General features: G+C 42.6%; 1 protein-coding gene across 3 annotated transcripts; it reads left to right on the forward strand.

Annotated features, from left to right (window-relative positions):
* Positions 1-1,513: 1,513 nt before the first annotated feature.
* Positions 1,514-3,377, forward strand: LOC145436922 (uncharacterized). 3 transcript variants are annotated; one of them, XR_013914488.1, is made up of 3 exons: positions 1,514-1,647; positions 1,973-2,115; positions 2,720-3,377. XR_013914488.1 is itself a non-coding variant. In XM_080314118.1 (3 exons), exons 1-3 carry the CDS (start codon positions 2,096-2,098, stop codon positions 2,821-2,823), a joined length of 246 nt encoding a protein of 81 aa, XP_080170244.1. In that variant the 5' UTR covers positions 1,984-2,095; the 3' UTR covers positions 2,824-3,377. The 3 variants fall into 3 exon arrangements, 2 of the variants coding, with proteins under 2 accessions (XP_080170244.1, XP_080170243.1); XM_080314118.1 differs by lacking the exon at positions 1,514-1,647 and adding an exon at positions 2,184-2,305 and having other exon boundaries at positions 1,984-2,115; XM_080314117.1 differs by lacking the exons at positions 1,514-1,647; positions 1,973-2,115 and adding an exon at positions 2,180-2,305.
* The last annotated feature ends 13,859 nt before the right edge of the window (positions 3,378-17,236 follow it).

Consider the following 17,236-nt stretch of genomic DNA (forward strand, 5'->3'; position numbering starts at 1 on the left):
TGTAGCAGTGGTCGGGAACCTATGGGCTCGCGAGCCATATATGGTTTTTTTGAGAAATTTTGCTCTCAATTTATCAGTATTCCATCAACTCGTTGGTAGATTTTCATGACGGCGAGAATAATTATTCTCGTGTCAGCATACATAGGCGCCGAGTTAGGGGGTGGCGTAGCCACCTATGACACATTTATGGGGTGCCGGCCACCCCATACAGCGAGATTAGGCGCCCGCAATCTGCGATTTCAAATCATCAGCGCTGTCAATTAGCGAGTCAGTGGTAGCTCGTAAATGCCAACTATTTGCCATTACCGATACGCGCGCGAATAATTGAATACGCAGCTTCGTCGGCGAACTACACTGTAAAAAAATAACCTCGATTTACCGCGAAATGTTTGGAAGCACGGTAGCCAGACATTTCGTGGTAATGTAACATTACCGTTAGTCAATGTAAATTTAACTTACACTCGTCCGGTAATCTCACTGTACACGCCAGACTGTAATGTTACAGTCACCTCCAGTATATCCAATCTACATTATCTCTTGTACATTTGCGACCGAGACTGTAATTTTACCGCCTACCTACACTGCATACATGCTGTCCGTGTAAATCAGGATTACATACCATACCTATCGCAAAGCAACGCGATGCTAAAATATCGCAAAAGTCTCTACACACTTCCAACACGACATTGGAACAAACTGTATATTCATTCATGATTCACGATGAAATGGTTATCGATAGAGAAGTATTGCTGCTGGAGGTCTAATTCTTCTTTAGGAGACATGCAGTAAGACGAGTGGTCTCAAGAAAACGTGAATTAATTCCACCACCGGCCAAACTTCCAATTGTTTCTTTCTCTCGTCCTCATTCCTTGTGTGTAACTAATATCTTGCAGTTCCACTAAAAAGAATTCATGCGTAAGTCGCCAAGTTCCTAACCTGGACATGACATTATAAAGACTAAGACAAATAAGCTAACAAAAATATAACATGTTTCAAAGTACCGGCACTGGCACATTGTGTGATGACGGCTCCGCATCTTATTACATGATATAGCAGAGATTCATGACTTACTTTATCTGGTAATCTTAGCGCTGGCGGCCACACCTCAAAATTCAATAGAACCGGTATTATCCGAAACCTATTGTTATACTGATTCCGAATATATAACTTTTATCTGGTTCCGGGCACTGGAACCCGCCCAAAAACGAACTCAAAGATGAAAATTCCCATTGTTTTAGACAATCGGAAATCTCCGAAACAATGCGCGATCGACTCCGCGAGCCCATTGTGTCGCCACAAATAGTCCACTCGGACTTACGAAGTGTTCCCAGTGATACTTGGCATAATCCAAAGTCACTCAACTATGACAAGTCGTCCGAACGTATTTTCATGGAGCGAGAAATGTTGCACAACTTGATGTTATGTAGTATGGCGCCTTACGGCGAACGTCGTTGTAGGTTGGATTATTTGGAGTTCGCGGCGCAAATATGGCTGGATGTGCTGTGAAAGGTCAAGAAAATGACGCATGAAGGAAGGATAGCTCAAGAAGGAAGCAAAATAGTGTCTGACAGAGACTGTCCTGTTCTATTTCGCTTCCCAAGAAATCCTATCCTCAACGTCGTCACTTCAGAAGAAGTGGGATCAAAGGTACAGTACCGTAGTATTAGTACTAAGTCTACTGTAGTACATGTAGTGTTCGTAAAAGTCAAATATAGAGACCTTTAGCTTTCACATACGGTACACAATGAAATGTGGACTGTTAATTTCTCAAAACTAATATGGTGTGAAGTTAACTTGATACAGTCCATTGTTGTTATGAGTATATACCAATTGAGTAATAAAAATACTGAAATACAAATTTGAAGTGTCTCAGGTGACCATCAGCATTGATCATTGCCTAGTGATATGACACGTTCATGGTTCATCCTCAGTGTCTTTATATTATCCTAATCATGGGTTATATTTTATGCAGCATATGATTTCACTGGAAGAATTCCACCAATGGAGAGAAGACTTTGAAGTCTTGAAATTATTTTTCGCTTGCTAACAAACCGGTCAAGGTGGTACATGTTGTTTCGGATGAGTCTTCGTGCGGATGTGGAAAGCGGCTGGCTGGTAAGATTCAATTGTATACTGCTGAAGAGTACCATTGCTTAGCATTGTATAATACCGTTTGCAGATAGGAATGAAATACCATCTGCTGATAATCTAAGATCAGCCTTGAGTTACCCGTCAAGCATATTCAACCATCCGTCACTAATCACGATACCATATGATGTTGCGAGAACAGCTGCACACTACACAGGTAAGACATTGTTTGATGCTGCACAACCTTTTACTCATTGGAAACCTTATCCCTCGGTTATGGAACAGTGTCGGGGGTTCTCACAAACCCTGAATTTCTTAATTGGCAATATCATTTTCATCGTATTGTTGTGCTTTGTCATTATCAGTGACCTTGAGCATTTTTCAAATGATTACATCTGTCAATAAATGAAATTTCCAATAATAGCCTTCATGGAAACCAGTTGAAGCCGGCATTTGACTATCGAGCATACTTTGTAATGTAGCCATACGCAGTTGCTGTTGTCTGCAAAACGCATCCTTGATTTTCTCTTGTTTGGGCAGTCCACAAAGGGTGCACTCGCAAATTTATTTAGTTTGGTACGAGATCAATTTTAGTGTATTTATTCATTTAGTATGTTATATTTTTATTCAGGTCTGCATGCGGGAAATTATCATGCAACATCAACGGAATTCATTGCTTCTTGTGAAAATGATGACGGTACCTCAATTCCATATTCCATGCGAACCCCAAATTGACGACTCGGAATATGAATGCATGGAATCGCTCTCAGACGTATCTTATACTATCTGGCCCTGGTGGGTTGGACATTCACCAATCGTTCATTTTTTCGTGGTGCACTGGACGATGTTCGTGCAGCCAGCCCACTATGAACCGATCCTATACCAATACCGAGAAAGGAGAAAACCATTGCCGAGAATGCTATTACCGAGAATGGACGTTACCGAAAATGGACATTACCGGCAGTCGTCAAGCATGTTTAAGTCTACATGCAAGCTGTTTCTACTGAATGAATACGATTCGGCCTGCAGGACTGTGATATGATATGTCGACATTTTTATTGCTAGTCCTTTTTATGTTTTCTTTTCCTGGAGTGTATATGCCTCTTATTTACATGCTCTTGGTCAAGGTGCGGGACTGATTAAGATGACCGATCCAAATCATTTAGACACTATTCAATTGTTTTCCTTATATTGCCATCTTGAGGTGTTTTGATCTGATGGAAATTTCAATAAATGGCTGGGACTACCTATATTTCGTGTCATCCAAATACATGGATCTATCACAGAAAGCACCCGTAAATTTGTTGTCAGATTTAGAATTGTTGAAGAGAAACGAAGAATCGTACGAGGGAGAAACCAGTATGCTTATAAATATGCTGCAAGGTCAGGTATAAGACGAAAAATAACAAAAAACTTATTTTTACATCTGAAGACTTTGAGGATAAGGTTTCTACATGTTAGTTCTTATCTATTGCTGTTGTTGCTGCAGACATGTTTTTAGAAGCGGAGGCTAGTCAGAAATCCCGGTGTGAAGGGTGGTAGTTGTCTGCTAGCAGGTTGGTTGTCTAGTCAGAGAGTACTCCAGTTCCATTGGGCAGTGATACCAGGTCATGGAATTCGTGCGGCTATGGTGGACTGTAAAACTGGACGGTCATGACCAGCAATAATCCTGCATCCCGACTAGTAATATTTTCGGTCTACGCCAAGATTGATATTGCAGCATATATAAGGTATATTTCGTTTGAAGGTCAACCATATAGAAATATTTTGTTTTAATATCGTTGAAATACATACTGCAATCCTTGAAATCCCACACAGCCAAATAATTCTCGAGAAATAACCGTTAAAAGTCGAAATATAAGGTCGCCAAGCACGGATTTCCATTACCGCAGGTTAGCGCCGACGGACTTTTGTGCAACATTTTGCGCTCCAGTACTCTCATAACATTGCGCTTATTAGTCGGACGACTTGTCATAGTTGAGTGACTTTGGCATAATCCAAACCGCTACGCATGCTGTTGATAGCGTCGGCATTTAACTTAACGATTTTTTCACAGTGCATTCGTTGACGGACGGAGTAGAACAGTGGATCAGTATTTCGCCGGCAATCCCACAGTCGTCGAGCATGTCATTGTCCAGTGTTTCAATTCAAGTCAAAATACAAGCCGAATTTACTGAAATTATTTCGCCTATATTCAGATCCGGGAAAAGGGTGTTTATAATCGGTCCACAGTCGTCGAGCATGTCCACGTCCAGTGTCCCAATTCAAGTTAAACTACAAGCCGATTTTACTGAAGTTATTTCGCCTGTAGGCCTACTCAGATTCGGGAAAAGGGATACCAGAAATGAGTTTAACTGATAATTTGCGGTAGCATTCAAGACACCGATATCTTGCGGTAGCAGTTTAACATAAATAAGAATGAATCACTGACATACACAGTTACTACCCAGCTGTTTTCCTGGGGCCAAAATCCAAGTAGCTACGACTAGCGATCATGACCAACTACCTACGGCCCGTTTTCGCATCGCAACGTATCGCTAAAACTTTTCCTTGCCCACACCTTATGCATCTGATCATCCCTCGCCAGTCGATCAATAGCCATGATGACTCTAACGCAGTCATATTTATGCCCTCGCCGATCAATGTCATACCAGGAAAAGCCTTTCAATAACATCAGTCTTCAACTTCACTCGAACTCTTATCATATTGCTCCTCGTTTATCACTCGATTTCAATAACAACAGGTACACAGCTCAATGACAGATTCGTGTATTGTCGTAACAGAAGAAAACAACAAGTAGCACAAAACACAGAACATATTAACATACTGAGCCTATTAGCAGAGTACTTCACGGCGGTTGCCCGACATATGAGCAATGAGCAGTGGCGGCTCGTGACAATATCGGGTGGTGGGGCAAGGGCCGCAAGCGACTTGTTATCAATATGACGTCACAGTAGCGTTTTTCAACGTTCATGATGGCCACATGAATTTCCCGTAAACAATGATTTTTAACGTAGGTGCCGCGAGAGGTTTGCCGGTGGCGTGACTTGAAGTGCGGTAACAAATGTTTTATTCACTGTTTTTTATTCAAATGATTATTTTACAAAATGTACGCGAACTAAGAATCGTTCCCATGCCACGAATCAATCATCAGGTTATCCTTAGTAGCATGCGTTATGATTTCGTGGTAGAGATTACGCAAGCGCCGAGTAAGACTATACCAAAAATACACAGACCAACTACCTACAAAGAGCATTCGCATGACACCTTGTGGTGTTTTAATCGTTCCATGCTCAGGAATTCTGTAAAGTGCTGCAGCGCCTCCGACCCGATTTGTATATGGATTCTCGTCCCGAAAGCGAGTCAAATCGATTTGCCCTCGTCCGAAAGTGTTTGGTACACGATCCTGATGCGTTAACGACCAGGAGATAGGCAATCAAAGCGGTGGCACCCATAAACGTAAAACATTATAAAAAGCCAGCTGTTATCCATGGAAGATTGAGCTGATGCGCGTAGCAATGCAAAAAATGCGCATGCGGGTAAACTTCTTTCATTAAAACTTGTACGCTATGTCGCGATCCGCTCATGACTGCTGCGCCGTCGTAGGTTATTGCGCAATAAGTTTCGACTCAACTGAATAGGGCTGTAATGTTTTTTTTAATACGTAAGAAATTCCGACAGCAGTGCGATCGTCAACAGCCACAAAGCTGTGGAATCGTTCGACTGGCATACCAAATTTCGTGAACCGAAAAATCACGACTAGTTGTGACAAACACGTAATGTCAGTTGTTTCGTCAGACTGAATAGATAGAAATTCAGCGTCAACAATCTCGGTAAACAAATGCTGTAGATAGATGTGATATATCGAATCAAGCACATCATTTTGAATAGTCTTTGAGGTACCCTTAGCTACTGTCGCGGTGTCGAGATGTTCGCGCAAAATGCTATCAATGGAAGCCGTGTATTTAATTAGATCCAAAAATACCCCCTATTGAGAGAGCATTCCTTCTCATCGTGGCCTCGAAGGGGCAATTCATGAACTCCAATAAATTTAATGGCATCAATCACCCGAGAGAGAACATGCCTATTCTTATCTACAAGCTCATTGTGCTTGCAGACTGATACGCGATAACTTTCATTGAGCTGCGACATTACATTTACTCTGCCAAACAATTTATATTTAACTGCACTAGCCATGTGCACTTGGGATTTTTGGTGCGTTTTCAGACGCTCTGACAAATGCTTCAGATCGCGATAACCAATTTTGTTCCAACAAGAGCCACTGCTTCCGGTACCGGCACTGTCGAATAAAAGACAGTAAAAGCAAAACAAGGCGTTTTTATCCTCGCCATAAGTAAGCCATTCATTTTTATCGAAATGCGCTGAAGAAAAGGCACGAGTGCGCTTTCCTCCGGCGTACGATTGGATCAATGGGCAATTTCTAGGCTGATACGGACCTAGTCGCTTTACCTCTAATTTTTGCTCTAAAGGCAGCTGGCTAAACGGCGTACGGAGCAAAGATTCAACACGATTCATGTTCGCACTTGACCTGACTACTTATCTGCAGAAATGGAAATGACTATAAATCGAGAGATTGCGTATGCCTAACTGGAAAGGTCAACGAGTTCGGACACATACGCAATTGTTATCTCATAGATTGGACAAGGAAATGTCATATTGAATCCAAAACATCATTCTGAAGAACTACGGATAGCAGCCTCGGAAATTCGGTCCCGGTACAGCTTGGGAGATTCTGGCCTTGAGGCTGGAGACTGTCACACGACACATACGGCTTACGGTCTATAGAGGACAAAATCTCAAAAAAGAGGACAAAAGGGCGTCCTCCGAGGACACTTTCAAAAAAGTCAAAAAAGAGGACAAATCCTCTTAAAAGAGGACGTATGGTAAGCCTAGTCTATATGTCTGCTGCAAAATCGCCTTCGGAAAATATATTACCGAATAAATACGTGGATGAAAGCCGAAAACTTGGTACACTGTTACATGAAATCATCGAGAAGTATAGCCTCATGACCGTTTTCGGTATGGTACACTGTCAAAATTAATACGAACAGATCAACGCCGAATTTTGCGTAATATTTACTGAGGAATCGGCTGATTAAGCGATCAGCTGTTAGCCGCCATCGAAAACGAAACAGCTGTCGCGCTTGACAGGGGTTGTAATTGTGAGCAAATGGCCCGAAGGCCACCATTCCACGGTGAAATTGACATTGGAGAATATAAAATAAAACTAAATATTTGAATGCAAACCGAGGATGTTAGTAAACTGTTTCATGATATCATCATCTCATCACCTATCTCAGTATAAAACACAGATACACCGGCTTTTGCGTGAAATCCGCAATGCGTTAGGTAGGCTAAGTGTCAGATCAGCGCACATCTCTACCATACTCGAACTTAATAACGAAATTGCTGCCCTAATCATTGAGTGTCAACCTTGAGACTTGGCACAGCGTTCGATACTAAAATCAAGACATACCATGTAAAAGTTCATGACGGATCTAGCTAAGGAGCATCGTTAAAATCAATGGAGACCAATACCGGCTTTGCGTGAAATATGTTTGCGATACATGACCGATCAGCACACACTCGACTTTGGAAACGGAATTACTACCCTAAACTTTGAGTAGAAACCCTGAAACTTAGGACAGTGTTAAATACCACCATCACGACATGACATACCAAGTTTCAAGAATTATCATAGTGTGAAACACCATCAAAATCGACCTGTACCAGCAACGGTCGACTCAACGCATATCACGGTATCCGAGTTCAGATATAGATACGATTGTTACATCACACCTTAGGGGCGAGCAAGCATATTTGCCCCGGTTGCTCGGCCATTTTACGAATAGGAGAGAGTAAAGCAACGTTTCTTAATTGTGCGCAGCTTTGAGAGAATAGATAGTGAAAGCTTGTTATGAGCGCTACCGGGGCAAGCCCCGGCTAGGCATTCACAAAGCGAAAACACAGAAGAGAATTCGATTTTCGCGGAGACTTCGCTATGTATGGGCATTTGCAAGCGAAAGCACAAGAAGAACGCGGGTTTCGCTGTGATCTCGATATATATTGAGCGCTGTGCGTCTATAACTGGTTAAATTGTTATTGAACAGAATTTTAGGTGGGGCAATGCCCCAGTTGCCCTATAGGACGAGCCGCCACTGGCAATGAGCATGCGACACAATGGAAAACGTCAGTTCAGCATGGAACACATCAGCATGCGTCACTTCAGCATGTGACTGTATAAAACCTTACCCTAACCCAACCATAAATTCAACCCTAACCCGTAAGTTGACGCCCATTCTCATGTGTCGCATGCCAAATTGTCGCAAGCTGTAATGTCGCATGCTCATATGTCCACGGACCCTTCACGGCGTCGCGTGTTGGCCTATGCTCGAGGTATTCAGATACAAGGCATATGTTCAAACTACTTCCATTTCTAAACTATAATTGAAATGAATTATTCCACGCCAGAAAAATTAACAATTCTTGACGATTTTCATTCGCGCTTGATCCGGATTTTCATTCGCACAATTAGCACCACCTTCATCATTATCATCATTGGTTTATTAGCAATTTTATCAGTTCAATACACCACAAAAAATGCGCTATAATGAAAAGAAAGGAAGATGTCGAAGCGACTAGGAGTTGTCTATGGAATCAGACACCCACCTTGGCCTAGGCGATGTAAAGAGTAGGCATGCACACTGAATGAAAGTAAAGAAGATAGTTTAGAAAAAGGAAGCGACAAGAAATAGGGCGGCAAGTCATGGGAAGCGAGATCGATATGTCAGCCGTGGTCCGGTAATCTTGAGGATGGACTGTATTTATCTAGTAGTAATTGCTTGTATTTCGACTTGAATGTGGACTGGACATGCTCGTCGACTGCCGGATGGCCGGCGGGATACTGTTCCACACATCAGGTCCGGCATATTTGATAGAGCGATGATCTTTTTGGTCGATCATATGATATTTGGACGACGGGGACGCGCGTGTGTTGTACTTGTGCGCTTTTGATTCAGAGGTAAAGAAGTCATTGAAATATTCGGGGTAACGACCACAGTCAAACTGATACATAAACGTGGCGATGCTGTAGTTTCTGCAGTGGCTTGAGTGCAGTTTCACTGGCAGCCCCCCCAACAGAGGATGCCATAATGTAACTTCGATTGGATTAAGGATTTAAGGATTCCTCATTCGCACTGCAATTATTTTTCATTCGCACAAGTGCGAACCGTCATGCAGGTTGAAAAGCACTGTCTTAAACTATTCAATGTATCTAAAATGGCTGTCGCTGACATCCTGCAACAATACAATGTTACAAATAACTGAAAATACGGTACTGATGTTATGTACACTGAAACACATCTGGCAAAATAAAATAGATGTCATTCTGGAAGTGTTTGAAGGAAGCCAGTCAGCTCTTGCCTCCATATATAGGCTACTACTCAATTTAAGTATACTTAACCGGGAGATTATTGTACAGGTACAGATACACCGACTTTCACTATACAGGATTCGGCTCATTCTGGAATCCAGACCGCTTCTGAAAACCAGGAAGATTGTTCCTGCGGACTCCGGTCAGACGCATGGGCGGATATCAGTCGTAGAATTGAATGCAAGTTTAGATCTACTTGACTAGATCGACAGATTGTTCTGTCTTCAGCCCTAACAATCCCTAACATTCATGTATCTTCGCGGAATGGGTGACGGTGCTGTAGCGGATGTACCACTGTACTGGTTGTTCTGAATAGACACATAGTCACCAACATGCATTCTAGGTAAATACTTAACTCGCTGGTTATAGTATCTATCAGACGCCTGCTTTCGCTTGGCAGCTTTCCTGTCAACACGAAGTTTGTCGTCGTGTCAACTTCGCATGAGCGATCGTTTTTGACAAGGTATTGCATCTTGTACAGAGTGACCATACAGCATAATTGCGGGATATCCTGTGCTTTTGTGAGGCGTATTCTTCCATAGTACACGTTTGGTGCATCTTTGTGCAACTCATTACTTTCAAACTTATCACTCTTTTTGAGCAACGGTCGCAGCGGTTCCATCGCTGTCGCCAAAAGCGCGCAAGTACAGCACACGCGCGTCAACGAAGAACAACTACCATATAATCTATCAAGTATGCCGGACCCCAGCATCTCGTCGGCTATCCGACAGTCGTCGAGCATGTCAATGTCCGCATTCAAGTCGAAATACAAGCAATTTATTCTAAATGAACGCCTTGGGGATTACCGGAACACGACCTAACATCCACCTCGCCTTCCGCCACATGCCAGCTCATTTTGTCGCTTCCGTCTTATATTCTCTGCAATACTTTTCATTTAGTGTGCATGCCTCATTGCCTCATTGCCTCTTATTTACTTCGCCTAGGCTAAGGTGGGTGTCTGATCTTAATGGCTACTCCAAGTCGTTTCGACACCTTCTATCTTTTTATTGTATCGCAGTCTTGTGATGCTTTGAAACGATGAACATATTAATAAACCTGATTTGGTGAACATCGTTTTTATAGATAACTCAACACTTTCATGTGCTGAACAGAAAATTTTCAATTTTTTCATTATTTATTTTTTTATAATCAATAGAAAGTTTCTTGTCCTGTGGCAATGCGGCTACTTGCCGGAATTGAACCAAATTTGGTGTGTAGGTTTAAATTAGGTAACCTAAGAGTTGTATCAAGTAGCCAGTACGATTTGAGAGAAAGAGTCGTTTTTGAACATCCCTAATATTTATTGTATCATAAATACCAAATCCCTGCGATTGGGTTGTTGGCTAGCGTATAACTTGCTTATGGGGTGATATCGGTAGCATGCAAGTATATAGAAACACGTTTACACTCTGCTAAATAACACTGTAGGAAGAGTCAAACGCTGAATGCATTGTCCGGCCTGGCCAAGACCGTTTAGGCGTAATCCCTTGCGAGTCCTCGTCGAAATTGATGACAAAGCGACGGAAGACGGGTTTTCATAGGAGGGCTATCCGAGGTTCCGTCACGCCCCTAGACGCTACAGGGCCAAATGAGGTACCGCTGAATTCATCTCAGTACCACGCGTTCATCGATACCAGATACAATCGTATCGGGCTTTTGACGGACTCGGAATCGGCCTCCAAAATATAGTGTATAGGGAAGTTTGCAGTTTCCATTGTTCTCTCGAATTCGTGAAGCTGCAATTGCAGATTTCACGTAGTGTAGCGATCCAATCGGTATATGACCGTCCCGGTAGCAAATTCTTGGGGCAATTTCTTTTATAGCCATGACACCGAATCTTTTTTGAGCTGTTTTCTAAAACTTTTCCTTGCTCATGACCTTACGCAGAACACATACTTCACGGCAGCACCAGTTGGCCTAAGGCCTATGCTTGAGGTATTCAGATACATAGTATTTCTGCTTCTTCGATTCTGTCTACTTGTACTACTCCACTCACATGGATTTTGTTTTTATCATGCATTAAACATATGAAGTCAAGATTGTATCCGCAAAATCACGAGGCAGTTTCGCTTAATGAATACTAGCAAACTAAGGCGACAAAACAGACCACATTCCTTAGATAGCTGTGGCTTGAGTTTGTTTGTTTGTGGTATTCATGGTGTTTGTCAACTACGATAAACATTTACACCAGGCCGATATTCTTCATTTTAATTCCGTATCAATTTCATTGATTGATTGAATAAGAATCATTCGTTGAATGTGGTAGTGTATTTCACAGTGCAGAACCTACCAACTTCAGTGAACAACATGGGACGACTCTTTTCAGTTATCGGCCAAACTTTCACTTATTTTCACTGCATCCAGAAGTCACAATTCCATAATAGTCACAATAGCAAAGTATCAAATATGGTATGGAAGAATGTTGCTATGTTATGGAAAATTCCCATTCCTTTCCATACCATACCTTATGTTCTGGCTACCAGTACTAGTACAAGTACTATTACCAGCATAGGCTAATTGTTTAAGAATGGCTGCACCAATAGTAGTCAGTGACGTAACATTGAACTATATTATCCTCATTATCTATATACACGCAAAAAATACACGTGGAGTTCTTCTTTGACTTCGAAGTTACGATGGAGGCGAAATTGTACAATCTTTTACGCGATGAAACCCGTTTGCGGGATTTCTTGGTTGCTAAAGGACTGATTCGCTCGCCTGATTCATTCCAGAAATGCCCGAACAGGAGGTGCAGGAGGAGGGGAAGATTGCGTTGGAGTGCAAGACCTCGAAATCTGAAACCGCTATCTGCCCGGGATCGATGGGAGCAAGGCGAAGACCCGGACACGTGTATTGGGATTCGCTGCAACTCCTGCAAAACTCGCGTGTCCCCGAGGACCGGCACCTTTTTTGCATTTACTGACGGTTTGAGTCGGGCAAACGTCAAACTCAGTTATCAGAAGGTGATGCAGATCATTTATCACTGGTCGATGGGTAGATTAGGCGCTGATACAACGATATCACTCGGAATAGCTGAGTCAACCATTGTCGACTGCCATGGCGAAATTTCTGCCGCGAAATTTGCATTGCAGCTTTTCAACGACGCGCGAAGTTGGGGGGAGTCGGGATCCTCGTGGAGATTGATGAATCCCTGCTTCGTGGCAAAAGGAAGGCGAACCGCGGCCGCTTGTTGCGTGGGGATCAACGGCCAGTGAGTAGCGTCGAGGTTGCTGACGATGATGACATTGGGCGGACTTCCGGGGTAAGCGATGTTGGTGATAGCGATAGTGATGGGGGCTCCGGAGTTGGTTCGGATCTCAAGGGTGGTCCAGGACCAAGCGGAAATCCCAACATAGATGTTGGTATTGCCAGTCCGTCAACTCGTGATCTTCGTGGTCCTTGGGTTGTTGGAATGCGTCAGGTTTCAATTTCTATTGATTCTGAAAATAAACAACATCGGAAAGCCGGCGAGCTGAGGCTCTTCCCAGTAGAACGGCGAGACAAGCGAACTCTCCATGGCTTGATTCTCGCCGAAGTAGAATTGGGCACAATCATTCATACCGATGCAGTATTGGATATCATCACGATACTGTTAACCACACCGGTAACTTTGTGGCGCCAGTTACTGGTGCTCATACTCAGTGTATCGAGACATCGTGGGGTCCGCTTAAAAATAATATTCTACGTATGATGCGAGGGACGTCCCCCGAGTTGTTTCCCTCGCATTTAGCAGAGGCTTGGTTTCGGTCCCTTACTTTGGATCGATGGGAAGTGTATAATCTGTTGATTGAGACGATCGCCCAGGAATACCCAACGCACAGTGGCTGATAATCCTTCTCGTAAGAGAGCTTAGGCAAGTGAGAACCACTGGCTATACTCATCCAGTCAAAGGCGAGATAAGCGGACACTTAATGGCTTATTCTTGCCCAGAGTGAACTGGGTACAATCAGTAGCCCTTCTTTGATGGCACGTGCCGATGTGACAGTCGGTATGTAGGTCGCACGTCTCAGCGCTTGCAGCAAAGAATTCGCCAGCATGTCCCACGGCAAATTAGAATAAATAATGTTTCTCCAACTCCTTCATCGCAGTCTGTTGACACACTGCGTGATTATGATCAAGTTACTGCTTGTAATTCGGCTATTGGACAGCATCTCTTATCCCATCCAGAATGTCCTGATCATTACAATGACAGTCAATTTTCTATACTTGCTCGTGGCCGTTCTCTGTTTCATTTAAAGGTCCTGGAATCTACGATCATAAAGCTACGAAAGCCGATTCTCTGTCGCCAGAAGGAACGCCTCTACACTCTTGGAATATTTCATTAATGTTATGTGTTGTGTTATCGGTTATTTATAACCGAATATGTACTCGTTAACGTTTGTTTTGTACCGTTACTACCGTATCTAGCCCGTCTACTAGTTGTTTGTTTTTGTTATTATTACGTCATACAGACAAAATAGTTCTTACATTTCGAATTTGATTCACCCCATCACTAACGTTCGCTACTGATGAGAGTTAGTCGAAAAGCTTTTAGCGAATAAATTAACAATATGAAGTTATTGTTTCGCGTTATTCTGAAGTTCTGTACCACAAATCACTTGTTCACTACTTACTGTACTTACTTAACCAGACGCTGCTTGTGATGTCACAGTTGTGCGTTGGTTGTTTACTACGAATCTCAGGAAAAGCAGTAACCTAATGTAACCTATTACAGGTCGCCTTGTCCGCCATTATCAAATTGTCAGCTGAGCATGCGGTACTGATATTTCTAGTTTCCAGAGCAATATTAAACATCCTAATCTAATTTTCTAACTTATCAGCCTTATCCGTGACAAGGAATGTAACCAGCGAGACCGGCCGTACAGCAATAGCCTTATAATAAAATGGCTATGGTGTAACACATTAGCTACGATTGTCAGTTGTTTCTTGTAGGCCTACCCTTACTATAGGCCTACTTAAATTGGCACTAGGGCCAAAACTTTCCGGATGTCAGACAGTCTCGCGAACGAGGTTAAATCAGGTCAAATTACATTTAGAATGATATATATCAGTAACATTCAGTTCCACGCATACATTGGCTGCAGCGATTTTGAAGCTAATCTATTTTTCCAATAGCCTGGTAAACTGCAGTAACGAGTAAATGTCAGTAATTTTGCGCGAAGAAATTCTGGTAACTTATTTTACAGCTAAATTAGGGTAATATTACATACCAAAATGTAAAATTACAAGCTACGCACAGTAATTGGCTGTGACCGGTAATTCGTTGCACAATTTACAGAGATTTCCTAGTAAATCTACCAGATTTTTTACAGTATAGTGCTTAAAACGCATCAATAGATTTAGTTATCAGACAATCGAAGCAACCTTGTTTACGACGTCGATTTCAACACGCTTGCCCTGAGAAACACCATCCTCTCTCTAGACAAGACTGGCGATCTCACGTTCTCCTTCTTCTAATTAAATTGTATTTGCGCCCACATTCGTTTACAAAATAATTCTTGAGTTAGTTCCGTCTCTTTAATTGGAGGCTTGGAGCGCGAAATAGGACAGTGTGTTGTGTAGCCCAGTGGTTCTTAACCTTTTTTCCTCCAGCGCCCCCTTTCAAAGATTATCGTGCTCCAGCGCCCCCCAACCTCATATTCTAAGGAATGTAATAAAGACAATGAGTAAGAGGGGGGCCGTAACAGCACTTCGTCAACCCCCTAAAAACGATTGCCTTGCGCACCCATAGCGCGATAAACAAAAATTCTGAGGGCTTCTCTTTAATTGGAGGATTGGAGTGCGAAATGGGACAGTGTGTTAGTGTAGCCCAGTCAGTGTTGCCAATTTAGCGATTTTCGCGCTAGATCTAGCGATGTTTCATCCGGTTTAGCGCCAAAAATATAGATCTAGCACCTATAGCGATAAATCTAGCGATTTTTGAAAAGTATTTAGCGATCATTTAGCGCTTTTTTACCGAAAATAACTAATAAAGAGCAGTTCTGGCCGACGACTACATTGGCTGCATTGGCATTGGCGTAAGCGGTGTTTTACCAAAAAAGCCTAGAAGTGGGCCGTGCTATAAGTCGGCGATTACGGAATAAATATGAAGAATATCGGCCTGGTGTATATGACCAATTGACCATAGTAGTCGACAAACACCATGAATACTACAAACAAACAAACTGCATTGGCTATACCGGCCACCAGAGTGCGGACTCCGATGATTACTAACCTACGGATAGATACGCAACTCCCGGCGGTTACGCATGGGCAATGAGTGTCTCTTCTTGCGGAGTAATCTAAAAGTAGCATAATTGGCAGTGCTCTATCTGGCGACCTGAGCGCTGACATTTAATGTAATTGGCCTTGATCGAAAGCTGGTGTCGCAGTGATTTTGAAAATACAAATTGAAATTTTTTCAGGTAAATGGAACCATGCATGAACCCCGAAACAGCCCTCAAAGTCTGAAAACCGGCATTGCTCCAACAATGGCACCGCCGCAACACAATGAGCATAACAATGGCCACTTTCGTTCAGCAATTGTTCTGATCAATGCCGATTTTCAGACTTAAGGGGCTGTTTTGAGGTCGTTTCATTTGTCTTCACAAGGATTTAATTCGTATTGTCGGAATCAGTGTGATAGTAGTTTTCGTTTAAGACCAGATTTGTTTAAATTTCATACGCCGGGTTGGTCTTCGGATTATTTTTTTAAGGTCTCTACTTATAGTGGCTGTCAAACCAGGTTCAAGTCGGGTCAAGTCGCATGTCGTGTACCTGTACAAGTGTGTCAAGTCGCATGTCGTGTTCAAGTACTCCAACACAGTTTAGAGAAATCAAGCGCATTTCCCCGGTACATTGCATCACGTATTCACGGACGCATCGAGCAAGGCACGCTTATATAGCGAGCGGTTATACCTGCAAACCTGGTCGGTGGTCATAGTCACGCAGAGCGACCATCGATCTCGCTTTCCATGACATGCCGCCCTATTCTTGTCGCATTATTTTCTATACCGTATTCTTTACTTTCATTCAGTGTGCATGCCTCCTCTTTACATCGCCTCACTGTAAAAAATAAACATGGGTTTTATCATGGATATGACATGACTCGCTCTGTATCATGTTAATTCCATGAAAACACTGACATGATTTTAAAATCTCATGTTCACATGACAAACACTTCCATGTTGAGACATGATAAGGCATCCATGTCTATGGTATCGTTTTCCCCTGAAGTAGTGAAAAGTGATACTTCAATTTCTCTCCACCGTCATGTGTTACTGTAATTCAGATGCGTGCGTACAGTGTCACACAAATCCTAGCATGATATCAAACAGACTTGCTTAACGCAAATAGGGTCGACGCATTTGCGGATCAAATATTATTGTCGTGGCCACTTTAATGCGTGTCTCGCTTCTTGGCTTTCGTACCCTAGACGCACGATCGCGCGATGAGCAAAGAAAATTTTGTTGTTTCAAGAAATTCAGCAACTATTACACACATATTAAAAGATCACTCTGGTGTGGTCGCGACATAATTTTATATCTCTCGCGGCCCATACTATACGAACCGCAGACGTACACGATCAGGAGGATTTTAGATTTTTGACACCAATCAGACAATTTTCAGAGATCCCGATTGGATCAGGATTCGAAAATTTCTTCAAGCTGCTAGATTAGGATCAGGGCATGATTGAGTCCGTTGTTATCAAATCCA

The sequence above is a fragment of the Botryllus schlosseri genome, chromosome 4, assembly GCF_051294905.1.
Source record: "Botryllus schlosseri isolate E-star chromosome 4, Bs_hap1, whole genome shotgun sequence".
Taxonomy (NCBI): domain Eukaryota; kingdom Metazoa; phylum Chordata; class Ascidiacea; order Stolidobranchia; family Styelidae; genus Botryllus; species Botryllus schlosseri.

Coding starts and splice junctions, on each gene's coding strand:
- LOC145436922 (XM_080314117.1), top strand. CDS start 2,273: ATGATGTTGCGAGAACAGCTGCACACTACACAG. Junction 2,306..2,719: donor AACAGCTGCACACTACACAG/GTAAGACATTGT, acceptor ATTTTTATTCAG/GTCTGCATGCGGGAAATTAT.